Source organism: Mus caroli, chromosome 14 (genome assembly GCF_900094665.2).
Source record: "Mus caroli chromosome 14, CAROLI_EIJ_v1.1, whole genome shotgun sequence".
Lineage (NCBI taxonomy): Eukaryota > Metazoa > Chordata > Mammalia > Rodentia > Muridae > Mus > Mus caroli.
In genome coordinates, this window is record NC_034583.1 from 57,129,576 (window position 1) to 57,152,991 (window position 23,416).

Consider the following 23,416-nt stretch of genomic DNA (forward strand, 5'->3'; position numbering starts at 1 on the left):
TGGTTTTCACACACGAGAAATAGGCAATCAAGTTATAAGACTAATTTCAAAGCCCATCATGTTTTAAGTAAGCGTCTACCCTTAAATATTTGTTATTGTTGATACTAACGTGTCATTGTGGCTCCATTTGCACTTTCCTAATGATCAGTGCAATGATATTGATCACAGATTCCCTAGGATGTAATGATATTGAACATGTTTTTCTGTGTTCATTGGCCTTGTGTACCTGCTGTAGAGAAATATCTATCCACATCCTTTGCCCCTTTGCTGATCTGGCAATTCTGTTGGTAAGAACATTTTGCATTTTAACTCTCTACGAGATAAAGAATTAAAATATAAAGAATTAAAATATGAATCCCTCAAGGACAAAAAGATATCTTTCAGAGTCTTTTAATTCTGACAAAGTACCTGGAACATATTGGTTCTCCAAGGAACATTCCAGAAAGGCCACAAATCAAACTGAAATCATCTCTGTGAAGAGAAAGATGGAAACAAGACCCAGGGAAACCCAGGGGCACGGTGAGATCCCAGCCCAAAGAATTGTCTCCGAGGTGAAGGGAGAAAACACAGGGATCAGCAACTGGTTAAGAAGACGAGGCAAATTCCACTCTAAACACCACCCGAAAGAGACACTGTGAGGGCCAGGCCATGGCAGTCAGAAGGCCACGTGGACTCATCTGGAAGATGGCTTGCCCAGGACTAACAGACAGACTCTGGGCATCTGAAAGACCTTTAAGGATAAAAGTAAGCAGAGCATGCCTCATGCTACCTCTGTTGCCAAGGGATCCCTTCTGAAGAGGGATGGAGAACTGCAGGCCCCAGGGATCTCTCTATACTTGGTGGACCAGTAGAACCTAGAAGGACCAAATCCTTAGTCTGGACCCATATGATGCAAGGGGAACCCCTTTCTCCTGAGATGATTGTAGTTTATGTATGGCTCGTGGAAGTGCAAACAGGAATTTGAGTGAGAGGCCACTTCTTGCCTGGGGTGTTATGAAGATGATAAAGAAGGCAGAGGCCTCGGCCAGAGCCCAGCCCTTCCCTGTGGTCAGGAGAGGTCGCTCCCACTGTGCCTGTGAGACACTGCCCTGCCCCCTAAAGGCAGCAGAAGTGAGGGGTCAGGGCAGCTTGCTTCCACTTCTACTTTAGTAGAAGACTTTTTCCAGGTACGAATTCAAGAACATTCCAGTGGGGTCCAGCTTCTCGCGGATGTCACAGAACTTGTGAAAGGCGGGGTACATTTTCTCAAAGTCCTTCCTGGTGCAATTGTGGGCCTGTGGACACAATCAGCAGCAGCGGGCTTTGTCCTCACAGAGCTATGTCAAGCAAGGCTGCACTGAGCCTGAGCCTGCACTGACACTGCCCCTCCCCCCCCACTACCCCCCCCCCCCCCCCCGACAAAAAGGAAGGCCTTAAAACGTACCCAGTGATAGCATGGAGGCCCCAGCTTCCGTCCCACCACTACACAGGCCTTCCTTAACTGTTTTATTTGTTAAGCGGGCACACTGGTGTTTACCTTACCCTGTTCGCTAGCGCCATAGGAAAATATAATAAAGTGAAAGAAATCTCTAGGAAGATTCCCAAGGGATCTGGGCTTCAGGGGCCAGAGCGCAGGAAAGGCATATTCTGGTGCCTTTCACTAACTCCTTAAGAAGCTGGGAGGATTCCTCAGAGTTAATAGGGAGGAGGGCGCCCTCTTGTGGACATAAGGTGCACAGCAGTTGCCCCGTGGCTATGGGGAAATGTCTGAACGTTTTTACCTTTGCCCAGTGGGGCCTGCCTCCAAACTTCTTCATGATGGTCTCATAGGCCAGCCAGTAGTCCAGCCGAGGCACATCCTTCCCATAGGGCCTAAAGTAGAGAGGAAGAAGGTGGCTATCCGGCTCTGTCCCATGATGTGCCTCCACAGTCTCAGGTGCCTTCTCTCTGACCTGCCCCTAATCTGGCAGGTGACTGGAGATTAAGCTGGCTCTCCCTGCAGAACAGCCCAGCCAGGACAGATGCCTGCTCACTGCACATCCCCAAGGGTTCCCCGAGATGTTGTCCCCTCTAGTATTCAGCAGTTGGTACCTGGACATTACTGTGAGTTTAATCTTGGCCAAAGACTGACCAAGGGTAATGGAGCTGAAAAATTCCTCTTGTCCAGGTTATTGCTTTACACAGGTTAGCCACCATCATATACAATAGATACAATGTATTGTACAGGCATGCAGCCTAGGACAAGCAGGGGGGTGCTGTGCAGGGTGATGTTCATTGTGATAAAATTGTTAATGGCGTGTTTGCCAGAATATTTCCCCATTGCAAGCAACTCTCGACTGTCACACAATACCCACACACACTGTTCATACATACAGCATTCATATAATAGACACATAATGCACAAATTCTCAATATCATACTTATACCCAATACTTAAATGCAACACACACAATAGTTACACATCTAGTATTCATACACGACACACACATACATAATGTGCATGAAATTTGCACAGCACCCCGCCCCCTACCAGTCACATACCATGCTCACACATATCACACACATATGGTACTTTGGCCAGTGCCGTGGACTCCCCAGATGACTTTCTCCATGTCTGGAAAGCAAGGCTGTGTAAGCTAATGAAGCTCTCCAGTTGGTCTCTTGCCCAGCTACTCAGCCCCATGGTGACTGATCTCCAAAGCTGACGTCAGTGCTAACACTGCAAACGCATTCAGATGCATCCCATGGCATCCCTCACTTCTGCATTTGCGTTCGATGATCGAGAAGCTGAGACACACAGACAGCTGACGCACGAGCCTTACCATAGCTACATCCTCCATGAACGAGACGACTGTTCTTTCAGTGAGTCTTTCAGAAAAGTGTTTGTGGCTCTTTGAGGCCCCCTAAACACTGAATTCGGCTGTCCCTGGCTTTGCAAGGATTTGGGGCCTTACACATGGGGGAAGAACACCCTAGAAAGATCAAGGTGGCCACTTTTTTTTTTTTTCAAAGCCAGAGAAGGCCTGAGTCTTGTGGCGGTGTGAAGTGAGACTGGAGGTGGTGTGGGTGGTATGTGAGGGATACATCTTAGCAAGAAACCAGAAAAGACTAACTCCCTCAGGCACCTCCTGCAGGCTAAAAAGAGAGAAAAGAAGGCCAGCCACAGGCTTGGGTTCAGTCCCTGGAACTGACAAGTACCTCTCTGCAGGCAGGAACCCAACATCAGGTATCCGCCTCTCTTCTGTTGAACTTAAACTCGGAGCCCATCCCAACATAGCCTGGCTTCCAGGCCAGCAGAGATCTTACTGGGGTGGGCACCTGAGTGAGAATATATTGCTCATTCCGTTATATAATCCTCATAAATAATAAATATTCCTCACTGGTATTAATTCACTATTGATGCTAGAATATAGCGATGTAGCCTAGCCTATAAGTGGTATATGTCACAAGACTCTATAGGAGGGAGCATTTTAAGAACTCAAAGGAGTGAGATGCCATCACTGGCTAAGGTCAGTGTAATCTGCCAATAGAGAAGGTAGCCTCAGAAAATGGCACTGGAAGATTAGGGAAGGAGAGGACTCCCTTTGCAGTCGAGCGGACAGCTCCCTACACCCCACACCCTGCAGAGAGCTTTCACCTGTACATGATGATGTTCATGTAGCAGCTGTCCCTCTGGAAGCACGGGCTCAGCAGGATTTCATCACCTCGGGTGAAGCGCACCTCCACAGGGTAGTGGGCCACCACCTTGGGGTGGGCCTCCAGCATGGCCTTTAGCTCCAGCAGGGCCTCCTTGGTCTTCTCCCTGCCCTCCGCCCAGGAGAGACTTCAGAGTAAGAAGGGACTACCGCAATCCTCCTCCTCCATGGCTTTATATAGGGGACCTGGGCCTGAGCCTGGGATGCTCAAGGCCCAGCTCTAGAGGAGCCCGTTTTTTCATGGTATGACTGGGAGAGCGCACTATCTGGGGAAGGTCTTACATGGGGATGGCCCTATCTGGGGTAGGTCTTTTTTGAGACAGGGTTTCTCTGAATAGCCCTGGCTGTCCTGGAACTCACTTTGTAGACCAGGCTGGCCTCAAACTCAGAAATCCGCCTGCCTCTGCCTCCTGCGTGCTGGGATTAAAGGCATGCGCCACCACACCGGGCAAGGGTAGGTCTTACCTGGGGATGGGATCTTACTTGGGGATGGCCCTATCTGGGGAAGGTCTTACCTGGGGATAGTCCTATCTGGGGGTGCTCCTACCTGGGGATGGCCCAGTCTTGGACATGCTGCTTGAAGCGACACTCGTAGGAGAAGATCTTGTGGCTGAGGTTGCTGCTCTCCTTCTTGCAGTTGAACAGCAGCCAGAAGAAGAAGCGGTTGATCCAGCCCACGAGGCATGGCAGGTAGGTGCTGCAGGTGACAGGGCAGAGGGGTTAGGGGGCCCAGCATTTACCGTGCCAGCTATGTGAGGGCACAGGCCCTCACTCCTCGTCTCCTAGCTGCCTTGTTGTATCCAGGCTGGGCCAGTGTGGTGTTGGTCCAGGTAGGAACAGTGCCTTCCATCCCCTGCTTTATCTCACCTTTCACCTACCAACAGCCCTTAAGACTCTGTGCCGTGTCTTGTCACTTCACGCCACCCAGTAACAAATGTCCATGTTTCAAGCCTTACTGGCTAGCTAGGGCAAGGGTGAGTCGAATTTTAATTTTAGCAGATGCCTGCCAGGTTTAGCTCCAAAATGAATGTTCCATTCACTCTCCTTCTGTGATGGTTTGTATATGCTCAGCCCAGGGAGTGGCACTATTAGAAGGTGTGGCCTTTTTAAAGTAGGCATGGCAGTGTGGGTGTGGGCTTTAAGACCCTCATCCTAGCTGCTTGGAGGTCAATATTCTGCTAGCATGGTGGTCTGTGCTCAGTAGTAAAACCCTAACTAAGACAGAAGTTGGTATCGGCCCCAGGGTATTGCTGTGATAGGCCTGATCATGATTTTGTTTGGAAGAATATGGATTTGGGGACTTTGGATTTGGAAAGCCATGGGATGTTTTAAGTGGGGCTTAATGGGCTATCCCAGTAGGGATATGAAAGACTTTGTTGCTGTGAGTGATTTCAGCTGTGCAGACCTGGCCCAAGAGGTTTCAGTGGAGGACTTCAGTGTGTGGCCTAGAGACTGTTTTTGTAGTATTTTGGTGAAGAACATGGCTGCTTTTTTGCCCTTGTCTGAATAATCTACCTGAGGCTAAGGTGAAGAGACACCAATTAATTGCACTGACAAAGAAAGTCTCAAAAAAGCCCAGCAGAGACTTGTTCTCTGGTTAAGTCTCATGGAGAGTGTTGTGAACAAGCATAGCAAGCTGAGAAAGGGAAAATATAAAATATATGGTTTAAATATTAAAGGGAAACCAGAGAGTAGAACAGAGCTGAAACCTATGTTCTAGGAGATAGCAGATTAAGGGAGTAGGGCTTTGGGGCAAGATCCTACCCAAATAAATTTAGATCCAGGCATGGTGGTACACACCTTTATTCCCTGGAGACAAAGACAGACAAACAGATCTCTGAGTTCAAGGCCAGCCTAGAACAGAGCAAGAGAAATTTAAATCTAGGCTTGGTGGACCACACCTTTAATTCCAGTATTTAGGAGACAGGCATGTAGATCTCTGAGTTCAAAGTCAGCCTGCAGAACAAGTTCCAGGACAGCCAAGCTTAGGCACTGAAGGAATTGGGAAACAGAAAGCTGGTGATAATGTAAGAGAACAAGGGAGCCATGTTCCAGCCCCAGCAAGCAGCAGAACTCAGCAGCTTTGGCTACGTGGCTCTGGCTTTAGAGTCTAGAATAGAAGGGATTACTGAGACAATTGATGCTGGTTAGCTGGAGCTATGAAATCAGAGATTAAGAAGAGACCAGCATCATTGAGGTGAAATCTGGGATGTGTTTTCTGAGAGCACAAAAAAACTGTGTTCCAGAGACATAGCCAAGGTTGTACCTCGGGCTTCAGCTGTACTTGGTAATGGGTACACCCAGGTGGTACTGGTTTTGAAGGTCATGAAGAACAACTGAGGCTTGGCACTATGAGAGGCCATGGAAGGCCATGGTGAAAGTGTAGCCTCAGTTACAGTTGATGGCCTGTGACTGAAGGGGTCATGTAAAGGAGTTGAGGCTTGGCATTATGAAAAGAGCCTATGAGAGGCTACTGGTGAAGCCTAGCTGCAGCCGAAGACCCCAATATATAAGATATACCAGTATCACGAAAATACGGGATGACCACGAAGAATAGCAGCAGCAGTAGAGTGGATCAACCTGAGCTTAGTGCTACTGAGGGCATAGCTGGAGAAGTGACCTAAGCCCTTTGGAGGATCTCAGAAGATCATGTGTGGATCCCAGACATTGAAACAATTCAATTGTAACACTGAAGTTGCCTTGGAGACCCCAAGATGTTCAAGATGCCAGAGCTCTGGGCTATCTGCTGAGGAAAGCTGCTAACAGGGAGTGGAACCAGCCCATGAGAAAGAAGTTTGTTGCAATCAACAAAGATGAAAAAGGAGTTGGAGATCTGAAGACATCAAACATGGAGATGCAGAGTTTGGAGTTTTCCCAGCTGGTTTCCTGACTTGCTTTGGGACTTACAGCTAAGTGATTGAATGAATTTCAGAAGAGACTTTGAACTTTTAACACTGTTGAGACTATAGACTATGGAACTTTTGAAGTTGGACTAAACATATTTTGCATTATGCTATGTTTAGGTATGGCCCCCATAGACTGTTATGTTTGGACAAGCCTATGGAGCCAGGGAGTGGAAAGTGATGGTTTGTATCTGCTCTGCCCAGGGAGAAGCACTATTTGAAGGTGTGGCCCTGTTCAAGTAGGTGTGGCCTCTTTGAAGTAGGCATGGCACTGTGGGTGTGAGCTTTAAGACCCTCATCCTTGCTACCTGGGAGCCAGTCTTCTGCTAGCAGCCTTCTGATGAAGAAGTAGAACTCTCAGCTCCTCCTGCACCATGCCTGCCTGGATGCTGCCATGCTCCCACCTTGATGATAATGGACTGAGCCTCTGAACCTGTAAGCCAGCCCCAATTAAATGTTGTCCTTAGAAGAGTTGCCTTGGTCATGGTGTCTGTTCACAGCAGTAAAGCCCTAACTAAGACACCTTCTACACCCTGGAAGCCTTGATTCAATGATGCCAAGAATAAGCAGCTAAAAGGAGCCAGTGTAAAAAGGGTCTTCCTGTTAATTGGAAGAAAATAATTTTTAGAGTGTGTGTTAATTTCAGTTTTGTATGTTTAGCTTTAATAAATAAAAGTGTTTTTTTTTTTTCTAAAAAAAAAGGAGGGGCAGTGTCCTGGGAGGGTCTTGGGTTAGACTCTTGTCTTTAGAAACAATGCTGAGAGCTCCTTAGGAAACTTTTAGAGAGCTCAGTGCTTCTTGGGCCAAGACACAGCTGCCTCCTAAGCTTTTGGCTCTCAAAAGTTCACCATGCCATTGTTTTTATTTATTTATTTATTTATTTATTTATTTATTGAGACAGGGTTTCTCTGTATAGCCCTGGCTGTCCTGGAACTCACTTTATAGACCAGGCTGACCTTGAACTCAGAAATCTGCCTGTCTCTGCCTCCCGAGTGCTGGGATTAAAGGTGTGTGCCACCACGTCCGGCTTGCCATTGTTTTTAAAATCTACACACACACACACACACACACACACACACACACACACACACACATGAATACACACATTCCACACATATACACAGAAACATGCACAAACATACATGTATGCACATCTGTGCACACACATAGACACACAAGCAAATGCACAGACACATACACACAAGCATGCAGAGACATTCATACACATACATGTACACACTCACAGAAGTAGGCACAGGACCTTTTTTCTTTATGAAAACCCTAATTGTTCATTGTGGACTTGCTGCAATGCCAAGAACATAGTTAGCATTGCCCCAGGGTGGTGCAGGGTGGTGCAGGGTGGTCCCAGCACCTGTCACACCTGCCTGGAAGGGACAAAGTCGTGTGCTATGTATCCAACATTCCTCTGTGTCCTCTATAGCTGGCCTGGAAAGCAATAAGAGGAAGACTTCTGGAAGGGGACCATAGTGGCAGCAACATCAAATTCCTCGAGGCAGGATCCCTGTCTTGCAATCTGCTTACATCAGGAAGACAACCCAGAACAAAGTACCTGGATGACCAAGCTTCAAGTGACTCCCTGTCAATCACAACGTTCCTCCCACTTCCAACAGCATGCCATGGAATGAATCTACAGCCTCAGAACCACTGGGATACTTGCTCTGACAGTGACTAACAGGCCAGCCTCAGTTGCTCAAAGCCATCCAGTCTGGTCTGCTATTCACTCTTGGTCTGACACCTCCTCCTCTCAGAGATAGCCAGTGATATGGTTTGGGTGTGGTGTTCCTCTCCAAAGTCCATGTGTTAGGAGCTTCATCTTTGGGTCTAGGGAGATAGCTCAGGCAATAATAAAAATGCTTTCTGGATTAGAATGAAGGTCTAAGTTTCACTCTCCAGAACCCATGTAGAAAGAAAAAAAGCCAGGATAGCAGTGTTTGCCTGTAACCCTGTGCTGAGAAGGTAGAGTCAAGTATATCCTGGGGTTTGCTGGCCAGAGAGTCTAGTCAAATTGATAAGCACGGTGAGACTGTTTTAAAATCTGAGGAGGAAAATGATGGGGAGAAAATGGATGCCTGGTGTTGACAGCACACACACTGGTGTGTGCACACACATATACACACAAACACACACATGCACACACATATACGCACACACACATGCCCATATTCACATCACACACACATGCATACATATATATATATACATGTACACACATATATACACATGTACACACATACATACACATGTACACACATATCCATATACACATGCACATATGTATGTATATATACATGCACAGGTATACATATACACACACATACATATATACATACACACATGCACATGCTCGCACGCACACAGACAGACAGACAGACAGACAGACACACACACACACACACACAGAGGCTTAGTCTTTAGCAGGTGCTACTTGAGAGGTAATTAGCTCATGAGATGGGTGCTACCCTTATCAGCAGGTTGATGTGCCCTCAGTGATATCATAGTTGTGTGGCCTAACAGGAGGTAGGGCTTGGTTGGAGGAATTAGGTCAGTGTCCGAATGTATCTGAATGTCTACCTATCCTTAGACCTTTCCTTTCTCTCTGCTCCCTTCCTGTTGTGAGGTGATCAGTCCCTTGCCACTGTGCCTTCACCATCACAAGTCTCTGCCTCAGTCCCATGGCAGAGGCATCAGTGACCGTGGATGGAACCTCTGAACTCGTGAGCCAAAATGCCCTTTTTGCCCTTTAAAATAACTCTCATGTGTTTGTCTCAGCAACGCAAAAACTAACATTAGAGTCCATCCACCCATCTACCAAACCACCCACCTACCAAACCACCTACCTACCAAACCACCCATCTACCAGACCACCCACCCACCAGATCACCCACCCACCAGACCACCCACCCACCAGACCACCCATCCACCAAACCACCCACCCACTTTCCTACCTCTCCTCCTCCTGACTCATATGGACTCACCCACACCCACGCACACATCCCCCTTGCTCTCCCAGTCCACTGGCTCACAGCCCCAGGGCTGCCTTATTAAAAATACTCCTTCAAATTCTTCTAATTATTTTCCTTGCTTTTAGAATGAACCCTAAGTTCTTCAGGTGATTCTGATATGCAGTCAGGGATAGACCCAGGAGACAGTCCCAATTTGCAGGTGTAAAGGCAGGACTCTTCTGATGGCCTGTATCCTCCACAGCACACAGGAGAGTGGACAGAGGTCTTGTGGCATTCCTACCTGGTCCAGAGCAAGAATTCCAGCAGGTAGAATCCAATGGCATAGTCCCAAAACCAGTTAGATGCAGAGGAGGGCTCCTGGGAGGGATGGTGTATCATGAGTTAGAGACCTGGGGCTCAAATGCCTGCTGACTTGTTTATGATGATGTCTGACTAGAAGACATGTCTCAGGAGTGACTTCACATTAGTGGAGGAGGGAGAAAAGTGAGATGACCGACCTACCAGGACAATCTGGAAGCCTTATTTCTTCATAGTGGAGCTAATTTCCACTATGTGGGTCCCAGGAACTGAACTTAGGTCATCAAGCTTAGCAGTAGATCTCTCTTCTTTTCCAGGTGAGCTATCTTTCTGACCTTTATTTACTTTTTCACAAGACAAAGATGCCATCTGTCCCTCCTTCTGAGATCCTATGGTCTAGATGTCCATCAGCCACCCTTCGGAAACCCAACAGTCATCCTACAACAGTCACTCTCAACCTTTCCAATGCTGTGACCCTTTTATACAGTTCCTCATGTTGTGGTGACCCCAACGACAAAATGATTTCTGTTGCTACTTCATTACTGTAATTGTGTGGACAGTCCCATTTCCCCGGGCTGCCAGGACAACAAATGTCAGCTACCTTGGGATGGGGAGTGTGTGCAGGCTATGGGTGCTGTGAGGCTGGGGAGTGTGTGCTAGTGATCGGTAGTCCCCTGCTGCAGCACACTGGGCAAGGTCGGGGCTGCACTGGAGCTACCTTGTTGGTGTGATCTTGGTAGATGACGCTGACATTCTCACTGTGAGGAAACCAGAGGAAGCGGAAGTACTCAGACTTCTTCAGGTGGCTGTCCAGGTTGTCAAGGACCTGGCAGAAGAGGAGAGGGAAGAAGGAGAGATGACTGTCAACTTAATTTGACTGAGAAACACCAGGTTAGTGAAGCCCACTTGGGTGGGCCTGCGGGCATGTCTCCAGAGATGATGACATCTTGAGGGCTCTGATCTCATGAGCAAGCCAACCTCTTGATGGACTCATAATGTGAAGACACTGTGGGAAGTGATAGTAGGTCCAAGGCAGGGCGTGGTCGGAGGAAGCAGGTAACTTGCCCTGGTCCCTCCCTGTACTCCCTTTCCAAAGATTGTTACTTATCCCCACTACCCTTAGAAAGAACTTAGAGATCTATGTTGTTAGTAAAGTTAGGTTAAGATGTTTTTACTAGTGACTTTGATGTAGGACATTTTAGGGAACAATTTGAAGTTCAGAAAGTTTCACCTTTAATAGCCAGGGATTTTTTTGAAGGCAGGGATCAAGAACACTGGCAACCCTAACTGGCATGCCTCTCTTGCCAAAGATGACCTGGTGATGAGGGTTTTGAATAATGTCTTATACCCATTTTTTGCCCTCAGTTTTATGATATGATTTAATAAAAAAAATGTGTTAGTGAGTAGGTGGGCATCTTGAGGATTTAAAGTAGAAATGACTGACTGGTTTTGACATAAAAGTTTAGATTTGTGATTCTTTTAAGATTTTTAAAAGTTTACTTTTAAAGGTAAATAATAACATAATTGATCCTTTCTTTGTATCCACAAATTGCAGCCCGCCAGTAGGAGAAACTGGCTGAGAAAACCCCCTTGCTTGCTTACTCTTTGGTAAGCTAGAACAAGTTGCAAATGTAAGTGGGTTCTTGGGAATAATTTTTTTTTTCACCTGTAACATGTAAAAAGGTTTATTCATTCGAGGGAATTGGGAAATGTGTCTTTTTCTTATGTTTAGTCACTATAATTGTTAACTAAAAGAAAAATAGAATATAGTCACATTGTAATTTTTATGTGACTTGAAAAATTTTGCTGGGATATATAAGCCATGGGAGAAAAAAAATATAAAGGTATTAGAGCTTTGTTCCATCCACCAAATATGTGTATGTATGTATATATGGTTGGCAAAATGGTTGGAGCTTGTTGAAGCTTGCTACCAAGTGTGTGAACGTGTGCGGAGCTTGTGTGTACGTTGGAGACAGGGAGACAGCCTAAAATGAAGCTCTAATAGACCCAGGACTTGTCTGTAATTGATTTCAGTGCTACTGCACTAGGTCAAAAGACGAGCGGGAGTCAGGAGACAGTCCACCCACCCAGATCTGGTACTCTGGTGGAAAGGTGGGAGCTGAGGGCCATCCTCTGGCAGGAAGAATCTATTGATCAAAAGCGCCAGCTTAAGCATCAGTACACTGTTAGCTGAACCGAACACCAGACAAAAGACGGAACAATGCAGTGTGCAAGGTCACCTCTTTCTGACGGAACATGGTCCTAGCTGTCCATCCCTTCCTGGACTGTGATGGTCTTCTCTCCTTAACCTATAAGACCTCCTTTGCAGCTGTCCTCACAGAGGCCAGCAATGGCCTTCTGGGATTGATATGACCTGGGTATTGACCCCTGATACCTATTACCTATTGTTTTAGGAACACCACCTTCTCCTCCCCATCTTCATTCCTGCCTAGGTCACCACTCCCTCCGTCTCCCTTGAGGCCTCTCTGTGTTCTCTCACCATCCAAATGCCCTGTTTTCAGAGGCCCATTTCTTTCACCAAAGCCCACTATTTTGGAGTGATGGAGCCTCTTGATCACTTGCCTAGGGAGTTGAAGCTCTCTGCCAGTTTTCCTTACAATGTGTTCCTATTTAGAGATTCAGCCCAGATCTAAACCTGTGGTGCCTTCCATGGTAAGGAAGTCCTGGCATGTCCTTTACAGGACCGGTGGGAGTTAATGCCCCTAAGAACAGCTAGTCCACACTTTGTCCTGAGGCAGCTCTCTGCCCAAACCCCTTCCACACCCACATGTCAGTAAGTTCTGAGGTGCTTCTGGGTTTTGCAGCCCACCAGGGTTCTGACCAGTCTCTCTTGGGCTAAGGAAGGTCTGGTGAAATAAGACCTATACCCCCAACCCCTGCCCTCTCGGGGCACCAGAGGTCCGTGGGAACTGTCCGAGGCTGGGTCCCTTTGTCAGGACCTCTATTTGTTTTCTGATGCTGGGAAATGGAGATCCAAAGACAAGTACCTCCTTGAGGGTGGAAGGAAAAGATGTCTCCAGAAGGTGGAACTGTGGCACACACTGCAGGGTGACAGTGAGGATAACACCCAGGCAGCCCAGGTGCACCCGCGCAGCCTGGAACACATCTGCATTACTTGACTCAGAACATTCCAGAACTACTCCATCAGCCGTCATCAGGGTCAGGGCCACCACCTGGCAGTGGGAGAGGTGTCACACTTTAGAGCCCGCTCAGTTATCACACTTTCTGGCTTGTCCTTATGACCGAGGCTAGATAGCATCTACCCCTGGGGGGGTCAACATGGCCAGTCACACTGCTTCCTAGCCAAGTCTACTGTTACTACTTAGAGGGCATTCTGGGAATTGGGAGATGGGGTGGGGAGGAATGGGTGAGAGGAAAACCATGGTATCAGCTCTCCACAGAGTGAGTCCATGATCATGTGACATCACATGGGGACCCTGCTGGCTTGGCTTGTCCTTCCTCATTCTCTGACCTCACAGTCAAGAAGCAGTTAGCCTCCTCTGCCTGGAGATGCGTTGAAGGCACAGATTCCCAAGGAGGATGCTTGACAAGACAAAGCGAGTACACGTATGCCCTGGGGTGGGGCAAGGGAAGGAGTGGGGTCCTATCAGCCTTCCCCAGACATGTGCAGTCTTCCTCTTCAATAGGGACACTCTACCCCCAGGAAATACATCCTCTTGGCTAGCCTCATCTAACCAGAAATAGTGTTTCTGAGAGCATTAAGGTGCTTGACTGCAAACTGATGGAGATCTCCATGGTCCCTACTTCCAGAAGCTCTCTAGCTCTCTGTCTCTGTCTCTCTCTCTCTCAGCTGTTGAGGACCTTTCTCTGTGCTCTGCTACCTGCTAATTTGAATGGAAATTGCTTCTGACATGGGCAGTTGGTGGTTGGTTGCTCAGGAGAGAGGGCAGCTCCAGCTGAACTAATCCTGATTAACAGTGACCAGAGAGCTGACAGAAACAGGACACTGTGGCCAGCTGAGGTGAGAGGAGAGGGGGACGACTCCGTGGTTGAAGCCTGGACCCTGCTGGAGATTCAGAGCCTTGGAAGCTAGCTTGCCTGTGAGATGCTTCGTAGGCATCTAGAGGCCTGTGAAGGGTGGGCTCTGCATTAACTGCTCCCATGACCTTGGCGGCTGATCCTCTGCCTCAGCAGGTAGGAGGATCAGGCGTGAAGCCTGTGATTAGCCTCCTGCTGTAAGCTGATTCGAAAGCTGTCTACCCCTTTGCACTCTGCTTCTGCACTTTTGCCTGAATCTGTAATGTCTCTCCAAGGAACAGGTGTTGGTTGCCAGCTGATGGGTTTGGGGGAAGCCATTGGCTCATGGCAGACTGTGGTCTCCCTTCCCCCACCTGCTTGAACCTGCTTGCTCAAGGGTGGAGCTTCCTGCTCATTCGTCCTGCCACGCCTACTGCTGGACCCTGTCGCTTTGCTGCTTGGAGGAGGCACACACGTGTTTGTCCTNCTACTGGACCCTGAGTTACTTGGCGGGAAATNGGGTTCCCTCCCCCTTCCTTTATAACTGAGTGTCTGGAAATAGTAAAATTGAGCTTTGATCAGAATGTTGTCTTAGCTACATTCCTTTCTCTCGCCGCCTAGCCCCTCTTCTCTTCCAGGTTTCCAAAATGCCTTTCCAGGCTAGAACCCAGGCTGTGATCTGCTGGCCGGACACAACAGCAGACCTAACCTCATCGCTGATCTATGGGTGGACAATAATCTGGTGGAGGCTGTGAAAATCAAGATTTCAGATCTAACTGAAATAAATACACTTTTGGGGGCATGCTCCAGAAGCGCCTTCATGTCTCTGGCCCCTTCCCGGCTTCTGTGTGATAAGTGGCTTTCCTGGGTCAAATCCTTCCTTCAAAACCTCCAAAACCATGAGCAAAAATATACTTTTCCTTTTTTTTTTTTTTTGAGACAGGGTTTCTCTGTGTAGCCCTGGCTGTCCTGGAACTCACTTTGTTACCAGGCTGGCCTTGAACTCAGAAATCTGCCTGCCTCTGCCTCTGTTGGGATTAAAGGCATGCGCCACCACGCCCGGCTTACTTTTCCTTGAAGCTGATTTCCTTAGACATTTTGTTACAGTGCCTGCCCCCCCCCCAATAGCCAATATAATTGCCATCCGCATGGCTGTAACACAGAATAAGCCCTCCCCTGCATTTCCAGACCTGCTCAATGGGGCTTCCAAAGAAAAGTAACCAATAAATCCGATGTGCATTTTTATGGTGACATTAGTTTTATCCCGATGACCAGTGTGTAGCAACTGACATGACCGTCTTGACACCAGTCCTAGATGGTGGAAAGAGCTGGGCTCATATTTTGGGAGTACTGTTAGGCTGTCTCTACCCCGGTTACCTCTGGGCTCCTTGGGTGGTAAGCCACAAAGGCCTCCAAGTTACCAGTGCCAACTGCTATGCCAACTCCCACTGCCAGGCTGCTCCTGATGAAGGTGCCTCTAAATTGCCTTGTGGCCAGAAACCATTTAATGAGTGCTAACTTGTAACCTTAACTCTTGAGCTGAAATTCTTCATTTTAGCTTAAGAGTTTTGACAGCAATGCACCCAGAAGCTAAGGGAGTCTACAGGTGCACACACCCAGGGAGCGGGATATAGGTTAAGATTCAGGCTTGTGTCTCCAGGTTAGTACTGTTAAACAGTTCCCCAAACTGGATTCTCATCGAAGGAAGTTTAAGATGTGGCTTTTGTTGAAGGACAGGTAGACTCTGCCACAGATGGCCCCTATTCCCACCCCCCACTCCCGGGCTCTGCCTCCCCTAGGGTAGTCCCATCTCCAGCCTGGCTCCTGATTATAACTTCCAAGGAGTTGTTGCCCCTGCCGTGCCTGCCCCTTTCCTTTTTTTTTTCTTTTCTTTCTTTTTTTTTTAAAGATTTATTTATTTATTATATATAAGTACACTGTAGCTGTCCTCAGACACTCCAGAAGAGGGCACCAGATCTCGTTACGGATGGTTGTGAGCCACCATGTGGTTGCTGGGATTTGAACTCTGGACCTCTGGAAGAGCAGTCGGGTGCTCTTACCCACTGAGCCATCTCACCAGCCCGCCTGCCCCTTTCCTTGTGCTGCCTTTGAGGATGTGCAGTGGTGGGGATGGCTTGGGAATGGCTAAAGCACTGATAAACCTGGGGCTCCTTCAGGCCTGATAAAGTTTAGGGGAAGAAGTGGTACTTCTGGCGGGCATCTGCCTGAGGCCTTTATGGAGCTGTACCTACCCTGAATGGACACAGGCGACTCACCTGGGTGGCCAGGATGCCGTGCTTGATCCCAGTGTTATGTGTTCCAGACCCAATGACGCCACCAACTGTCACATCAGACACGGCTCCCAGACTGGGCTCAGCAGGAGGAATAAGAGGGACGTCACAGATCAGTTAGGTTTTCTCAGGACAATGGGAGCCAAAGATGACATAGATGCTCCTCTGGGCAAAAGGTTCTCCTTCTGTCTGAGAATTCCCCTTTACCTTTGATGGCCCAGCTTGTGATCAGCCTATGTCTCTTGGTCCCTGTTTCCTGATCTCCATGGATCATCAGATTAGCTGGTTGGGACATGGGCCAGTTTGCAGGGAAGCCTATATGTTTAATCTTTGAGGTCTCTACAACTTAATAGCACCCCTCTCCCCTTCCCATCTCCCGAAGGCATCTTCTCCAAGCACAGCCACATGGTCTAGCTGAGACTCCTCTGCTCCCAACCTACTAAGACTCATGGTACTGTCCTGGTTCTAAACACACAAATAAATATCCCTGCAGGTCTGTGTAGGTGAGCTCGAAGAGAAGGAGGGGAGAGAGAGCAGAAACTTGTCCTACTGGGAAACCTACACAGCTTCCTCAGGGCTCTAGGAGAAAGCTAAGCTTCTTAGACTGGGGTTCAAGCCCAGAATGCTGAACTTAGGGTTCTCTGAAACCTTTTGGTACCCTCAACGTGTCACCGACATTGAACCTGTTTCCTGCCTGGCGCTGGTCAGTGACTGCCACCACCTGCCCACTGCTGGAGCTCCTTGAAGGTGGGCTTTGTTGGTCTTTGCCTTCTCCAGAGCCTGAGCAAGGTCTATATGTGTCAGTTATCCAGATCTTGGGAGAGGTGGGGACAATGGTTTCCATAGTGCAGAATTGTGGGGCCTGCACTAGGAAGGCTGAGGCAAGCCAAGCACCAACACTCGAACCACAGGATTCCACAGGGTTAATTCCAGCTGCAGTGAGATTTCTACACCCATGTTCAAACATCTGCCAGTGCTTTCTCCTGGATAAAATTCAGTCACAGAGTTACCTCATTAGCCGCACTTGACTGCTATGTTGATGGCAGCCCCTAGCACTAAGGTGGATAATGAGAAATGAATTTGGATGGAGGGACAAGAAAACCATCATAGGAAGGACCACCAAGGTCATGTAAACAGAGCGGTAGATGGCAGAGCTGGGACCGGAAGCCATATCTACCCAAGTACAAAGCACTGGCTCATTTAGCCACCGGGGACACAGAGCCTCCCATGCCTCCAGAGGTGTTTTTGCCTATCTTTATGTGTTGGGCTGTGTAGTTGTATATCATTACCAGGTGTAAGTTGAGTCCTTTTGGAAAGACTCAGTCCTTAGTGGTCTCATTCTGGTTCAAAACCATTGCTTAAAACTCTGCTAAACTTGGATCTGTTCCCCCCTTAACCCATGGGGCAATGAGAAGTATGGCAACCTGAGTAGGAAAGGCAGAGCTCTGAGGAGGGGGGTGCACCCCAAGAAGTGTGCCGGTCTCAATGGCAGACCCTTGAGAGTGTAGTCCAGAGCGAGGAGAGAAGAGGCCGCTCCTTCCCCAGGTGGGGCTGGCGGAGGGACTCTTACTTAGACAGGGCCAGGCCATGCTTGTCCAGCTGTGGGTGCAGGTCAGTCAGGAGGATACCGGCTTCCACTGTGACCTGCTTCTTCTCCTTGTCCACCTGTAAGAGCCGTCACAGGCTGGGAAGAATTAGGCCACGCCTGGGCCCTTGCTTCCCAGCCACGCCTCTCTGGGATGTGGGTACGGCTGTACCATCCTGTGGACAGCTTGAGGTACTTTTCAGTCTAAAGGGGAATATGAAGCCAGTCTGGGCTACATTCTCAAAGTCTGTTTCAAACACAAATTCCCTGCTCCCCGCCAACATCCCCAAGGAGGCAGGGATATTGGGGGGGGGGGAGGGCAGGGAATTTGTGTTTGAAACAGATTTTGAGGATGTAGTCCAGACTGGCCTCATATTCAAATATACAATCACTCTGCATCCACCCTCCAAGGGGAGAGATTATAGAAGCATGTCTCAGCTCCTTGGTGACTGTCTGACATAGTTCTTCAGTATTGCAAATGGAACCCGGACCTTTGCACATGCTGAACAAACCTGTCTACTGAGCTCTACCTCCAGCCCTTCAGAATATTTCATTTGAGGTCTCTCTCTTTTCACAGGGAAAGGAAATGAGAGGTGGAGAAAGTGAAGCGCTTTGCCCGGGGACACTTGGGCTAGGTTGGGGACTGGGCCACATCCATGCTTCTGCGCCCTGGAGAAGACTGGATGACTGGCACAGACTCTGTGGCCACCACGCCTGGCCTTGCTCTTTGGAGGACAGTCTCTGCCTGCTCGTCCACTGCAGATCGGAGCAAAGGCTAAGGACTGGGAAGGGAAGAGACATGTCTAGCACAACTTTCTGCTAATTGTCTGCATCGAATACAGGCTACTGCACCCGGAGATCTGACCTTAGCACAGGGGGTGACGCCAAGGTCCAAGGTCATGTAAACAGAGCGGTAGATGGCAGAGCTGGGACCGGAAGCCATATCCACCCAAGTACAAAGCACTGGCTCATTTAGCCACCGGGGGCACAGAGCTTGGAAAATCAATTGCCGGAGCCCAGTCCTCACTAATTAGCTATCAGGGTTAATCATGGCCGTGACTAATGTTTCCTGTCAGTTGGAGTAAACACCAGCACAGTAGAGAAACTTAGGTACTGCTGGTTGGCTGCGGGGAGGGGAAAGCATTCTGTGGAACTCAGCTCAGGGGAGCCAGGCCCTGAAGGTGAGGGCTGTAGTCCTAAGCACACATCTCTGGGCTCCTGAGTCCCTGTTAGGCAAGCGGGTGCTAGCTGAACTGCATGGATAGTATTCCAATAGGAAGCTAGCAGCAATCCTAAGTCCAAGTCCAGCTTTGCTGTTGTTTGCTGTGTGACCATGGGCAAGTCACTGCCTGTCTTTGATCTCCATGTCCCTATTTGTGAGCCTGTCTCAGTGCCACTTTGGGTTCTACTGGATTAGTCTACTCTGTGGGAGCCTGTTTCTGTGCACCTCTTTAAATGAGGAAGAACAGAGGCTACAGCAGGAGATGAGGAGATTCTCTCTGAGGCCACAAAGGGCCAAGTAGACTTGACAAGTGGCCTGAGCAATCCAAGGGGAGGTTCAGGTGACAGTTGTTCAGCAGGAAAGCCAAGGATCTGGGCATCACCCTGAGGACCCAGAACAGGGAGAAGCTAAGGACTGAGGCAAATATTGGAGATGTCATGCATGGAGTCTGGGACGTAGACTGAAGCTACTCAGCCTGGGCAAGGGCTGAGGAGGGGTGTCAGGGGCGCCAGTACCTGGAGAACCCGGTTCATCTTGCCCATGTGAATCATGTAGCCATCGGTGCAGGCGATGTCTGAAGGCGAGTGGCCGCCACCCACCACCTTCACTTTCTTGTTCTGTTGCCGGGCCAGGGCCAGCACCTGCCAAGTCAATGCCAGTAAGTAAGGCCCTGCTCAGAGAGGAAGCCAGAGGAAGCCAGGGGGGACTTCAGGGCCTGGTGTAGCCTGCAGAGGCTGCTGGTCTGGTCATGGTATGGGGAAAGGTTGGGGGAAGTGCCTTTGGCATTAGGGGACCCTGCCTGGCACCAGAGAGAGAGAGCCAGAGAGATGGGCTGTGAAGTAGGTGAGGTAAGCTGGGATTGAGCAGCCTTTAGCCTGCGGCTCTTGCTCCTCCTCCTCCTTCTGTAACCCCAGGCATCCCTTTCCATTTGGTTCCTGTGTTTTGAGACAAGGTCATGATGTAGCTCAGCCTGTCCTCTAGTTAGTGATCTTCCTGCCTCCCTAACGCAGGAATTGCAGAACTGAGCAACCATATGGGGTAGTTTGAAGGTCCTTCCCTTTTGAGACTCATGTAGCCCAGGTTGGCCTCAGACTCCCTTGAGTAGCCAAGGCTGGTCTTGAACTCCTGATCTTGCTGCCTCCTCAGAGCTGGGATTACAATGTATATCACCACACCAGCGTGTGCAGTGCTAGGGATGGATCCCAGGCCTTTTGTGCATGTTAGGCAAGCACTCTCCCCGGCTGAGCTATATCTCCAACCTCAGCTTAAAGGTTTTAAAAAGACAAATCCCATTGCATTCCTCAATAATAAAAAACCTTCCAAAGGCATCCCAGTGACTAAGGATAAGCCCCAAGTGCCTCATCTTGGCTGCAAGGAATCTTAATCTAACCCCATGCTGCAGTAAAAGCTCCCAGCGGGCGGGCAGGATCCATGGCTGGCTGTGACCCATCGGAGGGCAGGCACAGGTAGATTGTGTCTGGAGATACTTGGCAGAAAAGCACGTGGATCTGTGATGTCACCTCAGTGGATCCACTTACTTTCCCCGGGTCAAGCACCCTCATCCAGGTGCTATGGGATGCACATTTTAGGAGCCGTATCACAAAGCGATCCGTTTGCAATTGAAAATTGACTGAGGAATGCTGGCTGCACTGCCTGCTCCCCCCACAGTGCATTTTTCACGGAGGCTGAGCAAGACATTGTGTCAGGACACAATCCCTAAGCTGCTTGGTCACACACCTATTTTTTTTTTTATCTTCACTGAATTCTGCTGGTTCTCCATGGAAACACTACACCTTACTCTGTTAGTACCAGGAGGTCATGTAGGCTGCTAGCACATCCCAGAAACTGTTTTCTAAGGTAGCTCTGCCAGGAGCACACTTTTGGTTCCCTCTCTTATCCCCTAATAGCCCCAGCTTCATCAAAGCCACTTCTCACCTACCCCTGATGCTGCGTTCTTGTCTCGTAGGGTCCTCAGTACACTCATGGTGCCCTTCCCAGCAACCCTGATTCTTCCCAGAAAACCATCTCATATGTGATGTGTGACTGTGTCTGTGTGTGTTTATATGTGTGCTTAAGCATTCATGCATAAACCAGGCGTGGTGGCACACGCCTTTAATCCCAGCACTCGGGAGGCAGAGGCAGGTGGATTTCTGAGTTTGAGGCCAGCCTGGTCTACAAAGTGAGTTCCAGGACAGCCAGGGCTATACAGAGAAACCCTGTCTCGAAAAACAAAAAAAACAAAACAAAACAAAAAAAATTATCCATGCATATATGTAGATATGCATGTGTATGCACAGGCTTGTGCTTAAATGTGTATTTACGCAGGTATCTGTGCATTCCAGACTATATGTGCACCTGTGCATAGGTGTTTGTGCATGTGTGTATATGTATACATATGCACCTGGGTGTGTACATGGGTGTGCACGTGCATAGGTCTACAGGCATGTATGCTCGCACATCTGCCTGTGCCCAAGCATGCACAGATATATGCACACGTGTGTGTGCATGGAGTTTATTGCAGAGGTCAGGTTGGAGAGTGTAGACCTGGCTGCCCCTGACATACTGCTGTATAGGCTTGAAGTGGGCATAGTACATTACAACAGGCTGCAGAGCAGACCTGGAGCTGGGGAAAGCAGGAAGAAGAGCTTTGCATTTACCCAACCAGGCCAGCAGGAAACCCCACATCCAGCTTCTTCCAGAGCGAGGGCTGTGGCTGCAGGCTGGGCAGCCCATGTGGTGTTCATGGGCACCTACCTCTCTGACCTCCCCCACTGATGTGGGCTGGTAGTACATCTCTGGACTGCAGCCATAGGTCTTCGCCCAGTTTTGGAACTGGACCCCTTTGTACCCATGGACCTATACCAGGAAGAAAGCCAGGTCTCAGTAGGCGAGCAGTCACTGTCCTCTCTGTATGTCACATCACCAACCCCAAACCCCGTAGTCACAAAGAGGAGAGGACATGGCCACAGCACAGAGAGCCCCAGCTCCCTTTGGCCACTATGGTTCTTAGGTCAAGGGCCACTAGGAAGATCAAACAGCACCGGCTGCTCAGAAGCTGGCAGCCCACACCCGGTGTCCTAATGCTATCTTTGATCACTCCTGGTCAGAATGGTGGGAATTCTGCCCATTCTGAAGGCCAAAGCGATAGATGGGATCAAAGACAAGGACAAATCCTGATAAGCCAGGACTCAGGTCAATCCCTGCCCCAGGTGCGCATTATGGATGGCCCAGCAGATAAGCCCAGCAGGGCGGTCTGAGAAAGGGCTGGAGGAGCAAGGGCTGGGGTCTGACTTCCCTGGCAGGGAAGGGGTATCCCTTAGGTGTTCCATGGTGGTAGCACCTTAGCCTCCAGCCTGGGAATCAGAATCGTGTTTTCTGCACACCACTGTATAGCCAGCCAGATACGGTGGGTCTTCTGTGTGTCCTAGCTTATTAGATCTTACAATAATGTCATGAAACAGGACATTAGTCTTCTTCTAGCTGTCAAAATTAAGGCTCAGAGCAGACAGGGTCTTCCCTAAGTTTACAAAGAAGCCCAATGAAGGCATTAAGGGCTCAGCCCAAGCCTTCCACTTTCATATCTCTTCTAACACCCCAACCGTTCCCCAAGTTCACTTGGAGGATCCCCAGTGGCCCCTCTGATGGTCCCAGCCTTGGTCTGACTTTACCTTCCCACACTTGGCTCACAGATGCAGCCTGGACACAGCCGGCTGTTATCTACTGGAGGTCTCACGGACCCCCTATCATTCCTACCATGATTCCAGCGATCAACAGGGTCAGACGACTTGACTTGATGCGTCCCCACAGGAAGTTGAACAATGCCCTGGGCAGCAGATGCAGTGGTCAGGCAACCTCGGCTCTGGGTTACCTCAGGCGGAACGGGACTGGAAGTTTAGCCACAGGTACCAAGAAAGGCAGGAAACTAGTGTTGAACAGGCTCCTCCCCCTGCAAGACCCAGGCAATCTGTAAACAGCAGCTGGGTCCCGCCCCCTGCCCTCTGTCTGGGAGCTCCAAGGAAGCTTGGGAGATGTAGGTTCAACAGCAGCATCTGTGCTCCTGAAACCCACTGCTGGAGCTCAGCCTTGGGAGTCCAGAGCCAAACACCACTTTCAGGCTTAGACCTAGGCTAGCTGCCTACGCGTCTGACTTTGGCCCCTTCAAAGCCAGGTACCCATGCAGCTCTTGTACTGAGCCACCCAAACACTGCCCCGCCCCCCACGCCTTGTTTGGTGATTGTGGGAGGGGATAGCTGAGTACAGTCTAGTGCCATTCAGAATCAGTAACCGGTATTCTACTGAAGCAGTCAGGTGGAGGCTGTTTTGGTAAAAAAACAAAACAAAACAAAACAAAACTCAGACTCCTCACTTGGGTCCACAAGGTACCTAAAAGCAGGGCAGGAGCCTGACATCTCTATCTTCATTTTGTGTCTCCTCCCCTGAAGGCACGGAGATAAGTCATTT

General features: G+C 49.1%; 1 protein-coding gene across 1 annotated transcript; it reads right to left on the reverse strand.

The window, feature by feature from the left end:
* Positions 1–374: 374 nt before the first annotated feature.
* LOC110308887 (L-gulonolactone oxidase) lies at positions 375–22,933 on the reverse strand. The gene is made up of 12 exons (XM_021181219.2): positions 22,709–22,933; positions 21,710–21,811; positions 19,471–19,596; positions 17,719–17,813; positions 16,134–16,224; positions 12,867–13,052; positions 10,577–10,684; positions 9,842–9,918; positions 4,222–4,371; positions 3,617–3,781; positions 1,761–1,851; positions 375–1,274 (listed from the first exon to the last, which is right to left on the reverse strand). Exons 1-12 carry the CDS (start codon positions 22,709–22,711, stop codon positions 1,146–1,148), a joined length of 1,323 nt encoding a protein of 440 aa, XP_021036878.1. The 5' UTR covers positions 22,712–22,933; the 3' UTR covers positions 375–1,145.
* Positions 22,934–23,416: the final 483 nt, after the last annotated feature.